At 36.7% G+C, this 18,913-nt stretch overlaps 1 protein-coding gene across 2 annotated transcripts in view; it reads left to right on the top strand.

Moving 5' to 3' along the window:
• kcnt1a (potassium sodium-activated channel subfamily T member 1a) overlaps window positions 1-17,310 on the top strand; it is a 59,056-nt gene extending 41,746 nt beyond the window's left edge. The window contains 9 exon segments of one of the 2 annotated variants that reach the window (NM_001442788.1): window positions 376-510; window positions 1,004-1,115; window positions 1,200-1,301; window positions 4,252-4,335; window positions 4,873-4,995; window positions 6,196-6,487; window positions 9,513-9,572; window positions 10,335-10,419; window positions 13,059-17,310. In NM_001442788.1, coding sequence (NP_001429717.1) covers window positions 376-510; window positions 1,004-1,115; window positions 1,200-1,301; window positions 4,252-4,335; window positions 4,873-4,995; window positions 6,196-6,487; window positions 9,513-9,572; window positions 10,335-10,419; window positions 13,059-13,158 — 1,093 coding nt within the window. In that variant the 3' untranslated portion in view covers window positions 13,159-17,310. 2 annotated transcript variants of the gene reach the window in all.
• The last annotated feature ends 1,603 nt before the right edge of the window (window positions 17,311-18,913 follow it).

Genomic DNA, 18,913 nt, shown 5'->3' with positions numbered 1-18,913 from the left:
TATTTTTTATATGAAATAGTATTTATAGTGCTTTTTTTGTATTGTATTTTCATATTGATTTACAATGGAATTTGTACATTTCTATTGCATATTTTATATTATTTCTATTCTATTCTTAAAATTACATTGGGATTTTTATATTATTTATGTTTCTGTATTGCAATTTGCATTGTATTTGAATAGTGTATTCATGACTATAATAGTAATAATCACAATAACATTGAATAACAATAATTTTCTGCACATATATTATTTGAAGAAATCATAGCTCTTGCATTTTTCAAGTCATACAGTGATTTTTTTTATTCTATAAATCATGCAGCCCTATTTTTGGCAGCCAATTTAAATCTGATTGGATATTTATGTGCTTGACAGCTTGGACAGCCTATTGCAGTGTGGCGTTCTGTATGCTGATAATCTAGTGGTTGTTGACAAAGAAAGCACGATGAGTGCAGAGGAAGACTATATGGCTGACGCTAAAACCATCGTCAATGTGCAAACCATGTTCAGGTGAGAGAAAAACCACTTGATTACATTAATAAACAGTGACATAATTAGCATAACATTGTCATTCCACTACATGTGTGCTATATAAATGAACATAATCATAAATATGAACACAACGCTGGATGGTAAAAGCTAAACCTATATACATAATCAACATAACAGAGAACGGTGGTTTAACTATACATACTGTACATACTTAAACTATAAACTAAGACAGACTATACAAGTACTTTTACATGAGACAGAACAATATTGTGCAAGATGTTGTTCAAAGGAGCTATTTAAGGTTGAAAAAAACAAGTAGTGCAATATGATTTGTCATACATTCACAGGTAGACATTGTTTGTCTTATTCAGTCCTTGTAAGATGGAGTGTAAGTGTTATGAACTCATAATTCATTGTACTTGAATGCAATGTAAGTCCCTTTGGATAATGCTGTCTGCCAAATGCACACATGTAAATAATATTGCAATACTCTGGTTTACCGTCTCTCCAGGTTGTTTCCGAGTCTCAGTATAATCACAGAACTGACTCACCCGTCCAACATGAGATTCATGCAGTTCAGAGCGAAGGACTGCTACTCGCTCGCCCTGTCCAAACTAGAGAAGGTGAGACAAAAAATGTTTGCATATGCTGATTGAAAAATGTAGTTTTGTAATTGGAATATTGCCAAATGTGTGTTCGATCAACAGAAGGAACGTGACAAAGGCTCAAATCTGGCCTTCATGTTTCGCCTTCCCTTTGCTGCTGGCCGAGTCTTCAGTATCAGCATGCTGGACACACTCCTGTACCAGGTAAATGCGTGTCTTTAAAGGTGCAGCATGTAGGATTAACATCTAGGTATTGCAGTCCAAATTCAAAATATTGGACAGGGTTTTTTTATTCGCCCAGTGTCAGGGTTCTGCCACTCTGGTCTTGTAAATTCTTGTTTTGGTGGCAGAGTCCAGACACTAGCTCTGTCTAGTCACTTGTTTTGTCGTGTGTGTGTGTGTCTCTATATGAGCGTCATTTGTGAACACGCATGGACTGTGCGCGTCCCTGCTTGATGTGGACGCGTGAGGCCTTTGCGTGTTTGCAGGTGCGCTCTCTCGTCCGGGTGTTCACGTTAGTCTGTCTGCAGCGTGGTGTTTTATTCCCAGCGTCTCAGTCCAGTTGGTTTCGGTTTCTGTCGGCGCTGGGATGAAACATGCACGCTGCGTGTGTAAGTGCACGATGAGTGCTTTCATTCTTCGTGTACTCGTGTCTTGCGATCAGTCTTCTATTGGTGTTGTGTTTTGCACGTGGTTTATGTTGTCATGAACACACAGTTAATGAGTTCTTTCATTGGCTGCGTGTTTATGTGAGCGCATGGCCTGTGTTGTCTCTTTGTGTCATGTGCTCTCCCATCTATTGTCTAGTCCCACCCTCCTTGTTAACCCATTATTAGTTAATTGTGTTCATCTGTTTGTGAGTTAATTTACTTCTGTTTATATTCCCCTCATGTCTGCTGTCCTGTGCCAGTTCGTCTATATCATCTAGTGTTCGTGCTCCAGTCCTGTATTGCCAGCCCAGCCAAGTTTGTTTACCATTTTGTATTACTTATGTTTTTCCACCTCGGGGTTGTTTATTTTGCCTTTGATTTTATTTTATTATGATAAATAACCATTCACTCTGCATTTGGGTCCTCGATCCTTTTTCCCCTCACCGAACCATGACACCCAGTTATTCCTCTTCCAACTTGACCCATACACATGTTGTCAGATTTGACGACACAATCTTGATATAAGCTGATCAACTAATATTTACTTTTGTAAATTTGTAATGTTTGCAAATAAAAATAATTATCTTTTCGGAGGCTGCTGCTGTTTTCTGGTGGTCACATATTCAGCTGTGCCTGTATATACAGTAGGGGAAATAAATATTGAACACGTCATGTTTTTTCCTGGAAATAATATTTCTAAAGGAGCTGTTGACATGGAATTAAACCATATTTTAATAAAAACCCAAACAATACAAACAAAAATAAAACAAAATTTGAGTTATGTGTAATAGCAATGCACAGAAACAAGGAAAAAGTCATGAATTGTATTTAATAGTTTATATAAAAGGCTTGTTTGTAGACGGCAGCTTAAAAACGCCTCTCATAGAAGGGCAGAGGGTTGTTGAACAACTGCTGAGAGATTTCGGCTGCTGTCTGGGCTTTCACTGCTTTTATACGCCTCCCTTCCTTCATGTGTTCAATACTTTTTCCCTGTCATTTCATTTTATTACACAGAACTTCATTTGTAAACTAATTAGTTTTCTTTGCATTTATGGATTTTTTTGGTTGTTACCAACATCAGGTGAACGGCACCTTTAAAAATATGTTTTCTGATAAAAATGCTGACATGTTCAATATTTATTTCTCCCACTGTATTGAGGAAGTCTTCAAGAATTAAATTAACTTAAATATCTTTTTAATTGAATTAAAGGAATTTTCTCCAGGACAATCCAGCAGAGGTGGGAGTAAGGCCATGTCCACATATGTCAAGTCTTAACCTTCAAGTCTCAAGCATGTCAAGTCAATTCATGTGAGACTAAAGCAAGTCAAGTCTTTACTTATTTCAAGCAAGTCAAGTAATAGCTTGGATGAACTGTCAAGTCATTCACCCTTGATGATTTACCTGAACTTTTAGATTAAAATACAGTAGTTGAGGACTATAGCAGCGCATCTCCAATCGAAATAACAAATTCAAGTCTAGTCTCGAGTCACAAGTCAAGTCTTTTTTATATATATATTTGTCAAGCAGGGGTAAAGCAGTGGCGCAGTAGGTAGTGCTGTTGCCTCACTGAAGGTCGCTGGGTCGCTGGTTCGATCCTCGGCTCAGCTGATGTTTCTGTGTGGAGTTTGCATGTTCTCCCTGCGTTCGTGTGGGTTTCCTCCGGATGCTCCGGTTTCCCCCACAGTCCAAAGACATGTGGTACAGGTGAATTGGGTAGGCTAAATTGTTCATAGTGTATGAGTGTGTGTGAATGATTGTTTGTGGATGTTTCCCAGAGATGAGTTGCGGCTGGAAGGGCATCCGCTGCATAAAAACGTGCTGGATAAGTTGGCGGTTCATTCCGCTGTGATGACCCCAGATTAATAAAGTTACCAAGCCGACAAGAAAATGAATGAATGAATATTTGTCAAGCAAGTCTCAAGTCAAAATTTTTCCACTTAAGTCTTGACTCAAGTCATGTGACTCAAGTTCTTAACCTCTGCAACCTGCAGTGCTGAACTAAAATTGGATAAATTGGCAGTGGGCTGTAAATAGAGACCAAAGCAAAGACAGGCACTCCAGCACAGAACACACATCCTGAAAGCAGAATATCTGACTTCTGCAATGTTTTTCAGATAAACAAGAATGTTCACTTAGCATGTTTCTTACATATCTGCAAACATATTATGATATTTCCAAAAATCCAAATATGTTTGTTTGTATATTATTGATGTTGACTTATTTAACATATAACACTTATTTTAGCAAATTGCAGTAAAAGCTTTCTGGAATATTTTTACTAATTATAATAACCTCAAACCTCATTTATTTCTGTTCTGCAAGGCTGAATCTTCTGTATTGTTACGTCATTATTGTTACAGTCTTCAGGGTCACATGATCTATCATAAAGTTTTCTAATATGCTTATTTGCTGCTCAAGAAAAAAACAGCAACATTATCATCAGTGTTGAAAACAGCTTTGTGATTTATGTTATGATTACTTTGTGTTTTGTTTTGTGTGTGAGTGTTTTGTGAAGGACTACATGATCCCCATAGCCAGATTACTGCTGGGATTGGACACCACACCTGGATCTGGATACCTGTGTGCTGTGAGTGTTTTTTATTTTCTGCAGACCCGATGACTACTTCCTTGAGGCAATTGTGTTTCCCAATGGTGCACTATATAGGTTGAACCATTGACAAGTACAGTTATTCTAAAACGTCTTTTTGACTAGGGCTGCAGCATTAAGAAAAAAAAATACATTCTGATTATTATTGCAGCTTTATTTTTCACTGCAATGGGATATTAGTAACACTTTACAATAAGGTTCCCTTAGATCAGGGGTGCCCAAACTCGGTCCTGGAGGGCCAGTGTCCTGCTGAGTTTACCTCCAAGTGTCCTGCTGAGTTTATCTCCAACTTGCTTCAACACACCTGCCAGGAAGTTTCTAGTATATCTAGTAAGCGCTTGATTAGCTGGTTCAGGTGTGTTTGATTAGGGTTAAAGCTAAACTTTCCAGGACACCGGCCCTCCAGGACCGGGTGTGGACATGCCTTCCTTAGATAATGTATTATGAACAAATAATTAGCAATTACATTTATATTGTATTTATTCACCTTTGTTAAGAATATATTAATGTGTGTAGATGCACATATGTGAGGCTGATCTCTGGATCCGCACATACGGGAGACTCTTCCAGAAGTTCTGCTCATCCAGTTCAGAGATTCCCATCGGAATCTACCGCACAGAATCACACGCACCACCTGAGGTACATGTCTGTCTGTCTGTCTGTCTGTCTGTTTGTCTATCTATGTGTCTGTCTGTGTATCTGTCTATCAGTCTGTCTGTCAGTCTGCCTGTCTGTCTGTCTGTCTGTCTGTCTGTCTGTCTATCTATCTATCTATCTATCTATCTGTCTGTCTGTCTGTCTGTCTGTCTGTCTATCAGTCTATCTATCTATCTATCTATCTATCTATCTATCTATCTATCTATCTATCTATCTATCTATCTATCTATCTATCTATCTATCTATCTATCTATCTATCTATCTATCTATCTATCTATCTATCTATCTGTCTGTCTGTCTGTCTGTCTGTCTGTCTGTCTGTCTGTCTGTCTGTCTGTCTGTTTGTGTATCTATGTGTCTGTCTGTGTATCTGTCTATCAGTCTGTGTCTGTCTGTCTATCTATCTGTGTATCTGTCTATCAGTCTGTGTCTGTCTGTCTGTCTGTCTATCTATCTATCTATCTATCTATCTATCTATCTATCTATCTATCTATCTATCTATCTATCTATCTATCTATCTATCTATCTATCTATCTATCTATCTATCTATCTATCTATCTGTTTTTCTGTCTGTCTGTCTGTCTGTCTGTCTGTCTGTCTATCTATCTGTCTGTCTCTATCTATCTATCTATCTATCTATCTATCTATCTATCTATCTATCTATCTATCTATCTATCTATCTATCTATCTGTCTGTCTGTCTGTCTGTCTGTCTGTCTGTCTGTCTGTCTGTCTGTCTGTCTGTCTGTCTGTCTGTCTGTCTGTCTGTCTGCTCATCCATTTATTTATCTATCTATCAGACTGTCTGTCCATCCTTCTGCTGAATTGGTTTTGCAGTTTTTGTGTGGAATTTTGTAATAAAATAAATAAGTAAATAAATAAATAAGTGAATATATGCATGTTTTTTTAAGTATAGTACATAAGCTAAATGCATGAAACTTTTGTTAAAGTTTTACAATACAAATCAAACTTAAAGTTAGTGTGTCTCATATATCTGCAAGGAAACCAAGAAAATATTACTTTACAAACTGCATTGTATCATCTATACATTTGCGTATCGATAATATTACAGAAATAATGTTAAAGCAGAATACATCTAAATATATATATTGTATAGTGTATAGATGACGTATTTCATATTTTCAATTGTTGTGTGTGTTTCCATGGTTACCACTGCCTTCAGCTTCAAAGCTCAGTCAGCATAGACGGTTTAAACGACACTAGAGAGAAAGGCGAGGAGTCAAAGATCCTCACCCGGAGCTCCTCAAGCAGCGACCAATCAGATCACCCACTGCTGAGAAAGAAGAGCATGCATTGGACAAGACGTCTCAGTAGGCGGAGTGTAAAGCGGAGCGACTCCTCCCTCAGCTCCATCCAGCAGCGTCTGGGTGTGTTACGGCGCTCTGAGCGGGAGGAGCTCACTGAACTGGTCAGAAACCGCATGCAGCATTTAGGCCTGCACACTGGCGGATACAGTAAGCCACGCTTCTTTCCTCATTAATATTATATTAGCATAATTTATTTATTTTTAAAGGGATAGTTCACCAAATATGAAATGTACTCACTATTTACTAAGCGGCAACATCCCGTTCTCCCTCGTGAAGTTATTACGGAAGTAACTGAAATTGCAATTCATGGACTGGCCTTTGGGGGCTCTAGAAGTTCACTGAGTGCTATGCTAAATGGCCATTTTAACAGCTGATAAAAACATGTTTACAGCCGGGTACAACAGATGGTTTTGGTGTATATGGCTAATATTACCCTTCATGACAACTGTGAGGGGGTGAATTCTTTCATAACTCATCATTTATTATTACTCAATTATGTTGAGTTATATTAGGTCTGCATAAATAAGGGCATGGCCACTTGAGTGACAGCTAGTTCTCGCCGGTCACCATCATGTCACAGCTTATTCCGGCTGATTAGCCGCTGAGCTCGGCATATATATTGTTTTTTGGTTTTGTTTTATTTTGCTTCACACAGTCAATTGCCTTTTGGAATTATTTCTTACAGTTATCAGATAATATGGCATGCTGTGTGCACTTTATTGTGCTCACAAACCATTCAAGTGACCTCCTTTTCCAAAGTGAATGAAAGTCTTATTATTGAAATTTTATAAATAGCCTTGCATTCACTAACACAGACTATATTTGTAAAGTATTTGCAAGTAATTTGCGTTTTCCTCATGTAGAAAAATGTCATTAGAACAATACTTAGAGGCTCAATGTATTACAGCACTGTTTTTAAAAGACTTAACGCTTTATTAATAGAGTACACAACCAAGTACATGTGGTCAAAACACAAGCGAGTCACAGGTAATGAAGTATTAAAAGTTTCATCCCCAAAAAAAACCCATCTAAGCAAAATATTAGCTGCAGTGGCGGTTCTAGGAGGGCCAGGGGGGGCCGGTGCCCCCTTGTCAACAAGCTTTGACCCATCCTACCCCCACTACCCCCCCTTGGCCCTCCTAAATTTGGTGGCTTATGTTTGTGTCAAAACTAAAACGCCACTGAGAAGCGAGATCAGCCATTGGCAGCAGACTGCGATATGACTGAGGCCTCTCTCGCATGCTCTCTGTGTCACGTACATTCCCCCTCTCTCTGCTTTCCCTTGACTTTTGTCAGTGACGGTGCTGCGCGCATCAGTTTGCCGCATTCATCAGAAATTAAGCCCCACATTGACACAGGTAATAAGAAAAATTTAACTTCAGTCTTGTTCATGTTGTGAAAAACTATCAAAACGTCCGCTGTTGAATATATTAGACTTTAAATATAGGAAGTCCTCGGCTATGCAGAGGCTATTACTAATCAGAAATTGAGTGTACATAATTTTAAGCTAATAAATGCAGTCTTGAATTTACAAACAGTCTGCAAGTACCAGAGAACGGATGTAACGCGTTGATAAAACTTCAGTTTCAGTTACGTTTGTGTAAAAGTAATATTCAACGTTTAGTTTTGCCTTCATTTTTTTTTTTTTTCAGTCCTGACATAAAGCACGAGTCTTCAAACACAGGATTTTTTACAACACATTTTTAAATATAATTGTTTAACTATTCTAATAACTAGCTACTTTTTTTGTCTTTCCCATGGTGACAGTGCATAATATTTGACTAGTTATTTTGAATGACAGTTGTATTCACATTAAAGTGACTTAACTGTATGACTGGTTTGTTGTGTAGACAATCAAAAATACACAGTAAATATTTCTTAAGAAGGCTAATAATACTGACCTTAATTTTTTATTTTTTATTTCATTTTTTTTTTAACTGCTTTTATTCAAGACAAGCTGTAAGAAAAAAAACTTATAATGACTCCTTATAATGACTGAATAATTTTTGTTTTTTAGAATAAACTGTGAACATTTCCTTGGTTTGTTAGAGATCACTTGGAAAACATCATTTTAAATTAATGTGAGGGCAAAAAAATTGACTTGAACTGTATCTGGTAAAGTTTACATGTGCAAAAATACAAATCCTTGATGTACTTGAATGTTAGAAAACGTGTTACCCTACAATACAAATTTACTTGTCAAATAAATTAACATGAAAGATTATTTTGAGTTTAAGTTATTTAACTAGCTTAACTAGACTACAGAGTTATGCATGAAAAAAATGATTTCTAATAATTGTTTAAGTAGTTTGTGATGTATGTTAAAGTGTGCCCCCTAAAAGTACAAGTGGCCCCTGCCCGCCAAACCCCCCCCCCCCCCCCCCCTGCTCTGGTCTAGAACCGCCACTGATTAGCAGGCATCCATAGCTCCGCTAATGCTCCGTCACTAACACAAAATGGCAACTGTAGGCCACGCCCACTGTTAGCGTCATTTGCGCTCTTCAGAAACTTATGTGTGACGTCACTGATACTGCGTCCATATTATTTACAGTCTATGCTATTTACTCACTTTAAATGGTTCCTTTCAAACCTATACGAGTTTCTTCCTTCGGTTGAACACAAAAGAAGATAAAAATTGAAAAATGCTGGAAATCTGTAACCATTGACTTTAATAAGGGAAACTTTAATCGGGAAAACAAATACTATGTTAGTGGTTACTAGTGTTTTTCTAAACACCTTTATTAGTGTTCAAAAGAAGAAAGAAACTTATAAAAAGTCTGGAACAAGTAAAGTTGGAGTAAATTATAATCAAATATTTTTTGGGGTGAACTTTTTTAATCTAACATAGCAAACTGGAGGATCTATCCAATTCAAAATGTTTATTTTTTGCATGATAAAAAGGCTGTAACCACCATGACCCTCTCCTTTTGCAAATTCCTGATGGATAAAATAAAGCCCTGTCCTACTTTTCTCTCATATCATATTTCACTTGACTGTGTGAGATTAGGGAAATAAAACTTATTGCACACACAAATTTATGTGGAATCCTGAATAAGTGGTTACATTTATAGTTATGGAAAAAACAATGTCATTAATGATGTTTCCAGACTTGAACTTTGACTAAAAAAATACTTTGTTTTCTGTGTTGCACTTTTTTCCATTGGTTTAGAAGATGTCACAAATTTAACAGCCAGTGATGTGATGAATCGGGTTAATTTGGGCTATTTGCAAGGTAAAAGTCATCCTTTGCTCTATTTAATTTAGGGGACCTATTTTGCAAAAACCACTTTTATAGGGGGTTTAAAGACTGTTGTGCGACAATAGTGTGTGAATATCACCAGTCTCTAATGGTAAAAATGAATTAATTCTATCTTTTATAATCACACTTGATAAGAAAAACACTTTGATTGACATTCTCCATTTGTACGTGTCATCAGAAGGGGAAAGCCCCGCCTACTAGTCCCCATCTTTCCCTCATTAGCATAGATTGTTAGATTGAATTTTAAATCTGCCACTATACTGACACATTGGCATGTGTAGCCCTGCCCTCTTTTGAAAAGAGCACAATCTCATTTGAATTTAAAGTGACAGTCATTCACGCAGCACAGTTATCATAAAAGCCTAAAAAAGGGCAGTTTCAGAGAGTTATAAAACATTATTTGTGTGTTAATTTGAGCTGAAACTTCACATAAACACTCTAGGTACATCAAATCTTATTTTACATCTTGGAAAAAGTGGCATAATAGGTCCCCTTTAAACTCATGCAAGCCATATTCATACTCCGTGAGGATTTAAATCCCTTATTCCTTCCTATGTGTAAAAGCACATCCTTAAGTTTGACCTCTAACTCATGCAACATAGCACATAACAATTTGCAGTGTCTTACATTGTGGCATTAACTTTCATTTCTACTTGCTCTTCACCTTTTCCTGTGGAACTTTAGCCACGCCCATGCTGCTTGAGTGACAGGTGTTTCCACCAATCTCTGTTGCAGATGAGTTGAATGACCAGCAGAACTCCATCTCATATGTGCTCATAAACCCCGCCCCCGACACACTGCTGCAGCTCAATGATGTCGTGTATGTAAAGCATTCTGACACAAAACACACAAATACACTCATGTGCATATATTCTTATGAGCTGCATCATATTTAAAATGAATTGTAAGGCGTAAGTATATTATAATAGATAATATTAATCGATTTTAAGAAATACAAGATTTTGTGTTTAAAAGACATTTATTAGACATCCAAACATAGATGTCATAGTTAAAATAATGCTAAATTTGGGCTTTTATTCCTAAGAATAGTATTAAAAATAATGAATAGACAGACTTCAAATGTGTGGTAATTCACTTATTATTCATGACTCTTCTTATCTGTTTTAGACTATTGTTAGATGTTTTTTAAATGTTCTGACTCACAGCTCAAATTTTGCCTTGTTTTAGCAAAGATGTCTGTGTTTGGATGTGTATTAGATCTCTTTTAAAATCAAAATTGCTCGGTGGAGACATTCTAGAGTCACAAACATAAATGTTTTATTTCCTGTATGTGTTTTTTTTTACTCTCAAATTGTCAGCATGACTATGAATCAACCAAGAACCACAGTTTCGTTACTAAAAAAAATCATATGGATGGCCTGGGAGTGAATATATTATCTGGAAGTGTACACTCACTGGCCACTTTATTAGGTACACCTTACTAGTACCAGGTTGGGACGCACTTTTGCCTTCAGAACTGCTTTAATCCTTCATGGCGTAGATTCAACAAGGTGCTGGAAATATTCCTCAGAGATTTTGCTCCATATTGACATGATAGCATCACAGTTGCTGCAGATTTGTCGGCTGCACATCCATGATGTGAATCTCCCGTTCCACCACATCCCAAAGGTGCTCTATTGGATTGAGATCTGGTGACTGTGGAGGCCATTTGAGTACAGTGAACTCATTGTTATCTTCAAGAAACCAGTCTGAGATGATTTACGCTTTATGACATGAGTGCGTTAACCTGCTGGAAGTGGCCATCAGAAGATGAGTACACTGTGGTCATAAAGAGATGGACATGGTCAATAACAATACTCAGATAGGCTGTGGCAATGACACAATGATCAATTGATACTAGTAAGCCCAAAGTGTGCCAAGAAAACATCCCCCACACCAGTATGCTTTCATATTGTTGATGCCAAATTCTGACCTTACCATTCGAATATGACTGCAGAAATCAAGACTCATCAGATGAGGCAACGTTTTTTCAATCTTCTATCCTCCAATTTTGGTGAGCCTGTGTGAATTGTAGCCTCAGTTTCCTATTCTTAGCTGACAGGAGCGGCACCCGGTGGGTCTTCTGCTGCTGTAACCCATCTGCCTCAAGGTTGGACGTGTTGTGTGTTCAGAGATGCTCTTCTGCAGACCTCGGTTGTAACGAGTGCTTATTTGAGTTACTGTTGCCTTTCTATTAGCTGGAACCAGTCTGGCCATTCTCCTCTGACCTCTGGCATCAACAAGGCATTTGTCCCCACAGAACTGTCGCTCACTGGATATTTTCTCTTATTCAGACCACTTTCTGTAAACCCTAGAGATGGTTGTGCATGAAAATTCCAGTAGATCAGCAGTTTCTGAAATACTCAAACCAGCCCGTCTGGGTTGCCATGTTCAAAGTGACTTAAATCCCCTTTCCTTCCCATTCTGATGTTCGGTTTGAACTACAGCAAATCGTCTTGACCATGTCTACATGCAAAAATGCATCGAGTTGTTGCCATGTGATTGGCGGATTAGAAATTTGCTTTATCTGGCAGTTGGAGAGTACCTGATAAAGTGGCCAGTGGGTGTACATTTTGCCTAAACTATTCCTCAAAATCAAACATTTGTCCCTTGTTGCATCTGTGCAAGAAGACCATCACTTAAGTGCTTAAACTGTAGGCCTTTTTAGGTTTAATTGTTTTTATGAGGACATTTGGTCACATTTATTGCGTGTCAGGTTTACATAGAAGGAGAAAATAAAATTATTTTTATTCATTTTCAAATAATTCAGTGTTGTTTAACGGAGATCAGATTAATTTCAACACATTTTCAAACAATATTTTTTATTAACTAATTTCTTTTGTTTTTCCCATGATGACGACAGAACATCAGATTTTACTTTATATTTTGCAGGATACTTCACTCCAACAAAGATTTAGGCCTAGCGAATAGGATGCATGTACTCTGATTGCATATAAAGTTTCCCTTCGTTTGGATTTCATACTTTTAACATAATTGAGCTAATAAACTTTGTGGTTAATTCTTGTTAGTTGAACAAAAATGAAACAAATAAGAATAAGATTTATGTAATAATATCAGTAAATCCAATGTGGATTCTTTTTAAGTTATCTATTAATTTTATTAGTAATTTTGCCCCTAAATATTAGGTAAACCAATCTCATAGCATTGAACTCATGGGATCTGGCTTTTTCGACAGCTAGATATACCATATATTTTATAATAAATAAGCTTAATAATAACATATTAAATCTAACGTATTTGCCTAGATATGTTTCAGTGCTAGTATTCAGCGTAAGGTGACATTTAAAGGCTTAATTAGGTTAATTATTATAATTAGGCAAAGTTGAGATGACTAGCAAAGATGAGTTAATTCAACTAAAAGAGATTGTTTTACGGTGCACACACAGATATTTCCATGCCAAGAATTACAATCTAAACTTCACTCATTATCTTCTGCAGGTTTTTGATTCGTCCGGATCCACTGGCTCACGTACCTGAAGCTCCGCCTGGACAGAAGCGCCGCTGCCGCTCCACCACAGACACACCAGAACTCAACTAGATTAAACCGGTCAGACGGAGAACTAGATCATTTACTAAAGAAGATTTAAAGCCATGGATTACAACGAGTGATATAAGCTAATGTAGGCACAAATAAGCTATAACTTCAAATTCAATATTAGTGATACATTAGTCTAAACACTGCATATAAATACATACAGTTAAGGTCAGAATTATTAGCCCCCTGTATGTGTTTCCCAGTTTCTATTTAAAGGAGAGAAGATTTTCTTCAACACATTTCTAAACATTATAGTTTTAATAACTCATTTCTAAGACCTGATATTTTTTATCTTTGCCATGATGACAGCACATAATATTTGACTAGATATGTTTTAGATATTCACAGTAGGGCGAATAATTTTAAATAAAATATTGTCAAATAAAGAGATAGTTCACCCAAAAAGGAAAAAGCTGTCATCATTTGCTCACGCTTCAAATGTTTATGACTTTCTTTCTTCTGTTAAACACTAAAGAAGATATTTTGAAAAATGCTGAAAACCAGTAACCATTGACTTCCATAGTAATTCTTACCATGGAAGTCAAAGATGGTATCCAGCTCTCTATATATATCTGCTTTAGTGTTTAACAGAATACAGAAACTCATAAAGGTTTATAACCACTCGAAAGTGAATAAATAGTGACTAAATTTCTATTTTTGATTGAACTATCCCTTTAATTTTACATGCTCAATTTACCTGTAGGGTCAGAAAGAGATCCTGATGATGAGAATGTGAAATGTGTGCTGTTGTAGATCAGACACTAGAGGGCGCTGATGTCAGCAGAAAAATAAAACCTTTGAGATCATGTTTACAGATTAGCTTTGTGCTTAGGAGATTCAGGTTCTTATAGTTTTAATGGAGGTGTGCGACTTGTGTTTCATGTTTATTGCCTTACAGTGTTTTGCATTAATGAGGATTGCGAACCCAGTTCTAATTCTGTACAGTGGCCGCAAAACGTATGCACGAATGTCATTGCTTTAGAAAACAAAATGTCAAACCCAGTAGCGTTCATTTTAAAGAAACATGCACAAAATAAGACACTTAAAGCCACTGCAAGAGCAAAGGATTCAGTTATTGTAATTTACTTTAAATGTTAACTAATATAATGTAAAAGTATGTGTTTTATATCAACTGTTTTATTTTATATATATTTAGTGCTGCAAAGATTCATTTCAATTAAGGGCATCCAAAATAAAAATGAAAAGTTTGACATATGTGGGTGTATATACAGTTATATATATACAGTTGAAGCCCCCTTGAATTATTAGACCGCTTATTTATTTTTTCCCCAATTTCTGTTTAATGGAGAGAAGATTTTATTGACACATTTCTAAACATAATAGTTTTAATAACTCAGCTCTAATAACTGATTTGTTTTATCTTTGCCATAATGACAGTAAATAATATTTGACTAGATATTTTCAAGACACTTCTATACAGCTTAAAATGACATTTAAACGCTTAACTAGATTAACTTGGTTAACTAGGCAGGTTAGGGGAATTAGGCAAGTTATTGTTTAAAGATGGTTTGTTCTGTAGACCATTGAGAAAAAAATATAATAATTTTGTCCCTAAAATTATGTTTAAAAAATTTAAAACTGCTTTTATTCTAGCTGAAATAAAACAAATAAGACTTTCTCCAGGAGAAAAAATATTAACAGACATACTGTGAAAATTCCCTTGCTCTGTTAAACATCCTTTGTAAAATATTTTAAAAAGTATACATATATAATATCTAAAGATATACATTTTCAAAAATATATGCATGCATGTGTTTATACTACCTGATAAAAGTCTTGTCATTGATCCCAGTTGTAAGAGCAACAAATATTAACTTGACTTTTAGTTGATCATTTGGAAAAGTGGTAAAAGGTTGATTTTTCTGTTGAATCATCTGTTGATCTGCATCCCAACCATCACAAATACTGCAGAAGACCTACTGGAACTTGCATGAACCCAAGATTCTCAAGAAATCAGTCAAGTTTGGTGAAGGAGAAATCATGGTTTGAGGTTACATTCAGTATGGGGGAGTGTGAGAGATCTGCAGAGTGGATGATCAACATCAACAGCCTGAGGTATCAAGACATTTGTGCTGCCCATTACATTACACAGAGGAGAGGACAAATCCTTCAGCAAGATAACGCTTCTGCTCATACTTCATCATCCACATCAAAGCTCCTAAAAGCAAAGAAGGTCAAGGTGCTCCAGGATTGGTCAGCCCAGTCACTAGATATGAACATTCTTGAGCATGTCTGGGGTAAGATAAAGGAGGAGGCATAGATGAACCAAAGAATCTTGATGAACTCTGGGAGTCCTGCAGGAACGCTTTCTTTGCCATTCCAGATGACTTTATTAATCAGTGATTTGAGTCAGTGCAGAGATGTATGGATGCAGTCCTCCAAGCTCATGATGGAGTCAGACACAATATTCATTCTGTCTCCACTGCAGCAGGACTTTATATTCTATACTGGACATTACTTCTGTTAAGAGACAAGATTTTTGTCCAAGCAAAGTCAGACCTTACTGTCCTAATTAAATATAGGCATGATCATATTTTATTTTGCTAAAATAAGTGTAATCTAGAGGCCTTTGCTTTTCATATGAGCCACTTCTGAAACCAAATGATCAAATACAAGTCATTATTTGCTGTTCTTAAAACTTAGACAGCAAGACTTTTGTCAGATAGTGTTATTATATATAAAACATATATAGTACACTTAAATTGTCAAGACAGACTTTTCATTTTAGGTGTGATTAATCGCGATTAATTTTTACCCAGCACTATATATGATAATATATTATGTTAAAAAAAAATAGGAACTAATTAAAGTGCAACACATTAAAGTAAAAACAATAGTAAGAAATGAAAACCAAATAAATGTTAACATATTTAATATAATAATAATATATACAGTGCTCAGCATAATTGAGAACACCCCATTTTGAAAATGAATATTTTGATCCATTTCTCAGTGAATATAGGCAATGTATTTGTAGACAGATTTCTTAAACAGATATATTTATTAGAATAATATTTTAGTCACCAGACATATTTAGAAATTGAAAGATAAAACAATTAAATTCCAGCAAAATATTACAAAAAATATTACAACCTACAAAATTTCTTAATTTTTTGCTTCTCTTGATTTTTCTCTTTTTTCAAAATTTGTATTTAATATTTTTCTATAACATATCAGTTTGCCTGTACTAGTTTTGGGATTTTATATCGTGAGTTATTTTGTAAGATGAGCTCCAGATATGGCTTCAGAACTGACTAATCTAATGTATATGCACAAATATAATATTGTAGAGCTTCCTATTAAAAATGAGGGGTGTACTCAGATATGCTGAGCACTGTGTATATTTCATTAAATATATATAATATTCGACATGATTAAGAACGAGTAAAAGTGCAACAAAATCACGACTTTAAAGTTGGAAAACATTAGAAATGAAAGCCAGATATTCACAAAATATATTTAATAGACATTAATGCTTTAATAATACTCTACAGTGCAGCACAGTCGCCTCACAGCAAGAAGGTCGCTGGTTCGAGCTCTGGCTGGGTCAGTTGCCATTACCATGTGGAGTTTGCATGTTCTCACCGCATTCGCATGGGCTTCCTTCGGGTGCTCCGGTTTCCCCCACAAGTCTGAAAACATGTGGTACAGGTGAATTGGGTAAACTAAATTGTCCATTGTGTATGTGTATGAACGATGTATGGATGTTTCCCAGTGATGGGTTGCAGCTGGAAGGGTATCAGCTGCATCAAACATATGCTGGATAAGTTGGCGGTTCATTCCGCCATTGCGACCCCTGATTAATAAAGGGACTAAGCCGAACAGAAAATGAATGAATGAATGATGCTCTACAATAATAAAATCAGCAGCGTTTTATTGCAATGACATTTGAATTTTCCTACCTTTGGGGTCACTGTATGATGTATGAGCTCCATTCTAGCCAATATTATTAGTGTTGTGCACATTTGTTTAGTTTAAATTAGACTCAGATGTCTACCTGCCAGTAATAATGACATGTGCAATGAACTGATATTGTGTTTATAATGTGCGCTGTGTTTATATAGAGCGTGAGTTGTACGTCAGATATTTTTGTGATTTTGGTGCTTTTTAAAATTAAAGTGTTTAAAGCATCTTACTTCAGTGTGTGTGTGTGTTTGTTTGTGTGTGTGTTTAATAGTGTAAGAATAATGACGCACGATGTGCCCACTTTGAAGTGGTGATCATGTAAAATTGGAGCAAGTGCCAACGCGCACACACACACACACTTAATCCCAACACATAATCATGCTAACACACACAAATGCATACACAACACACACACACACAAACAAAAACATACATGCACGCTCACGCAAACACGCGTACAGATAAACCCATGCACACACTCACAAGCACGACACATCAAACACACACTTATGCAAACACAAATACACACACTAACGCAAATAAACACACATACTCACACAAACACACACACATACAATAAACAAGACTCACAAACACACACATATACAACACATATGCACACTTACACAAACACACACTCAGGAAAACATACTAACGCAAACACACACACACACACACACACAAACACAAACACACCCATGCAACCAAACACACACAACACACATGCACACTCATGCAATCACACACACACACACTTAATCCCAACACATAATCATGCTAACACACACATATGCATACACAACACACACACACAAACAAAAACATGCATGCACGCTCATGCAAACACGCGTACAAATAAACCCATGCACACCCACACATACACACTCACAAGCACGACACATCAAACACACACTTATGCAAACACACATACACACACTAACGCAAATAAACACACATACTCACACAAACACACACACATACAATAAACAAGACTCACAAACACACACATATACAACACATATGCACACTTACACAAACACACACTCAGGAAAACATACTAACGCAAACACACACACACACAAACACACCCATGCAACCAAACACACACAACACACATGCACACTCATGCAATCACACACACACTTAATCCCAACACATAATCATGCTAACACACACATATGCATACACAACACACACACACAAACAAAAACATGCATGCACGCTCACACAAACACGCGTACAAATAAACCCATGCACACCCACACATACACACTCACAAGCACGACACATCAAACACACACTTATGCAAACACACATACACACACTAACGCAAATAAACACACATACTCACACAAACACACACACATACAATAAACAACACTTACAAACACACACATATACAACACATATGCACACTTACACAAACACACACTCAGGAAAACATACTAACGCAAACACACACACACACCCATGCAACCAAACACACACAACACACATGCACACTCACGCAATCACACACACACACGCAACCAAACACACACAACACACATGCACACTTACACAAACACACTCAGGAAAACACACTAACGCAAACACACACGTACAAACAAACACATTTGCACACTCACACACATACACGCATGCACATTCATGCAAACACAAGTAAACAACCACACACACTCATGAAAGCACACTCGCGCAAACACACTTAACATAACCACGAAAACACACACATACACACAAACGCATACACAACACACATACACATGCGCACACACTCATGCATACACACACATTCACTCACAACACACTCATGCAAACACACGCTCAC

The sequence above is a fragment of the Danio rerio genome, chromosome 21, assembly GCF_052040795.2.
Source record: "Danio rerio strain M-AB ecotype USA chromosome 21, GRCz13ab, whole genome shotgun sequence".
NCBI classification, from domain to species: Eukaryota; Metazoa; Chordata; class Actinopteri; order Cypriniformes; family Danionidae; genus Danio; species Danio rerio.
The sequence above is the reverse complement of the archived record's forward strand: the minus strand, read 5'-3'. Positions and strand labels throughout refer to the sequence as shown.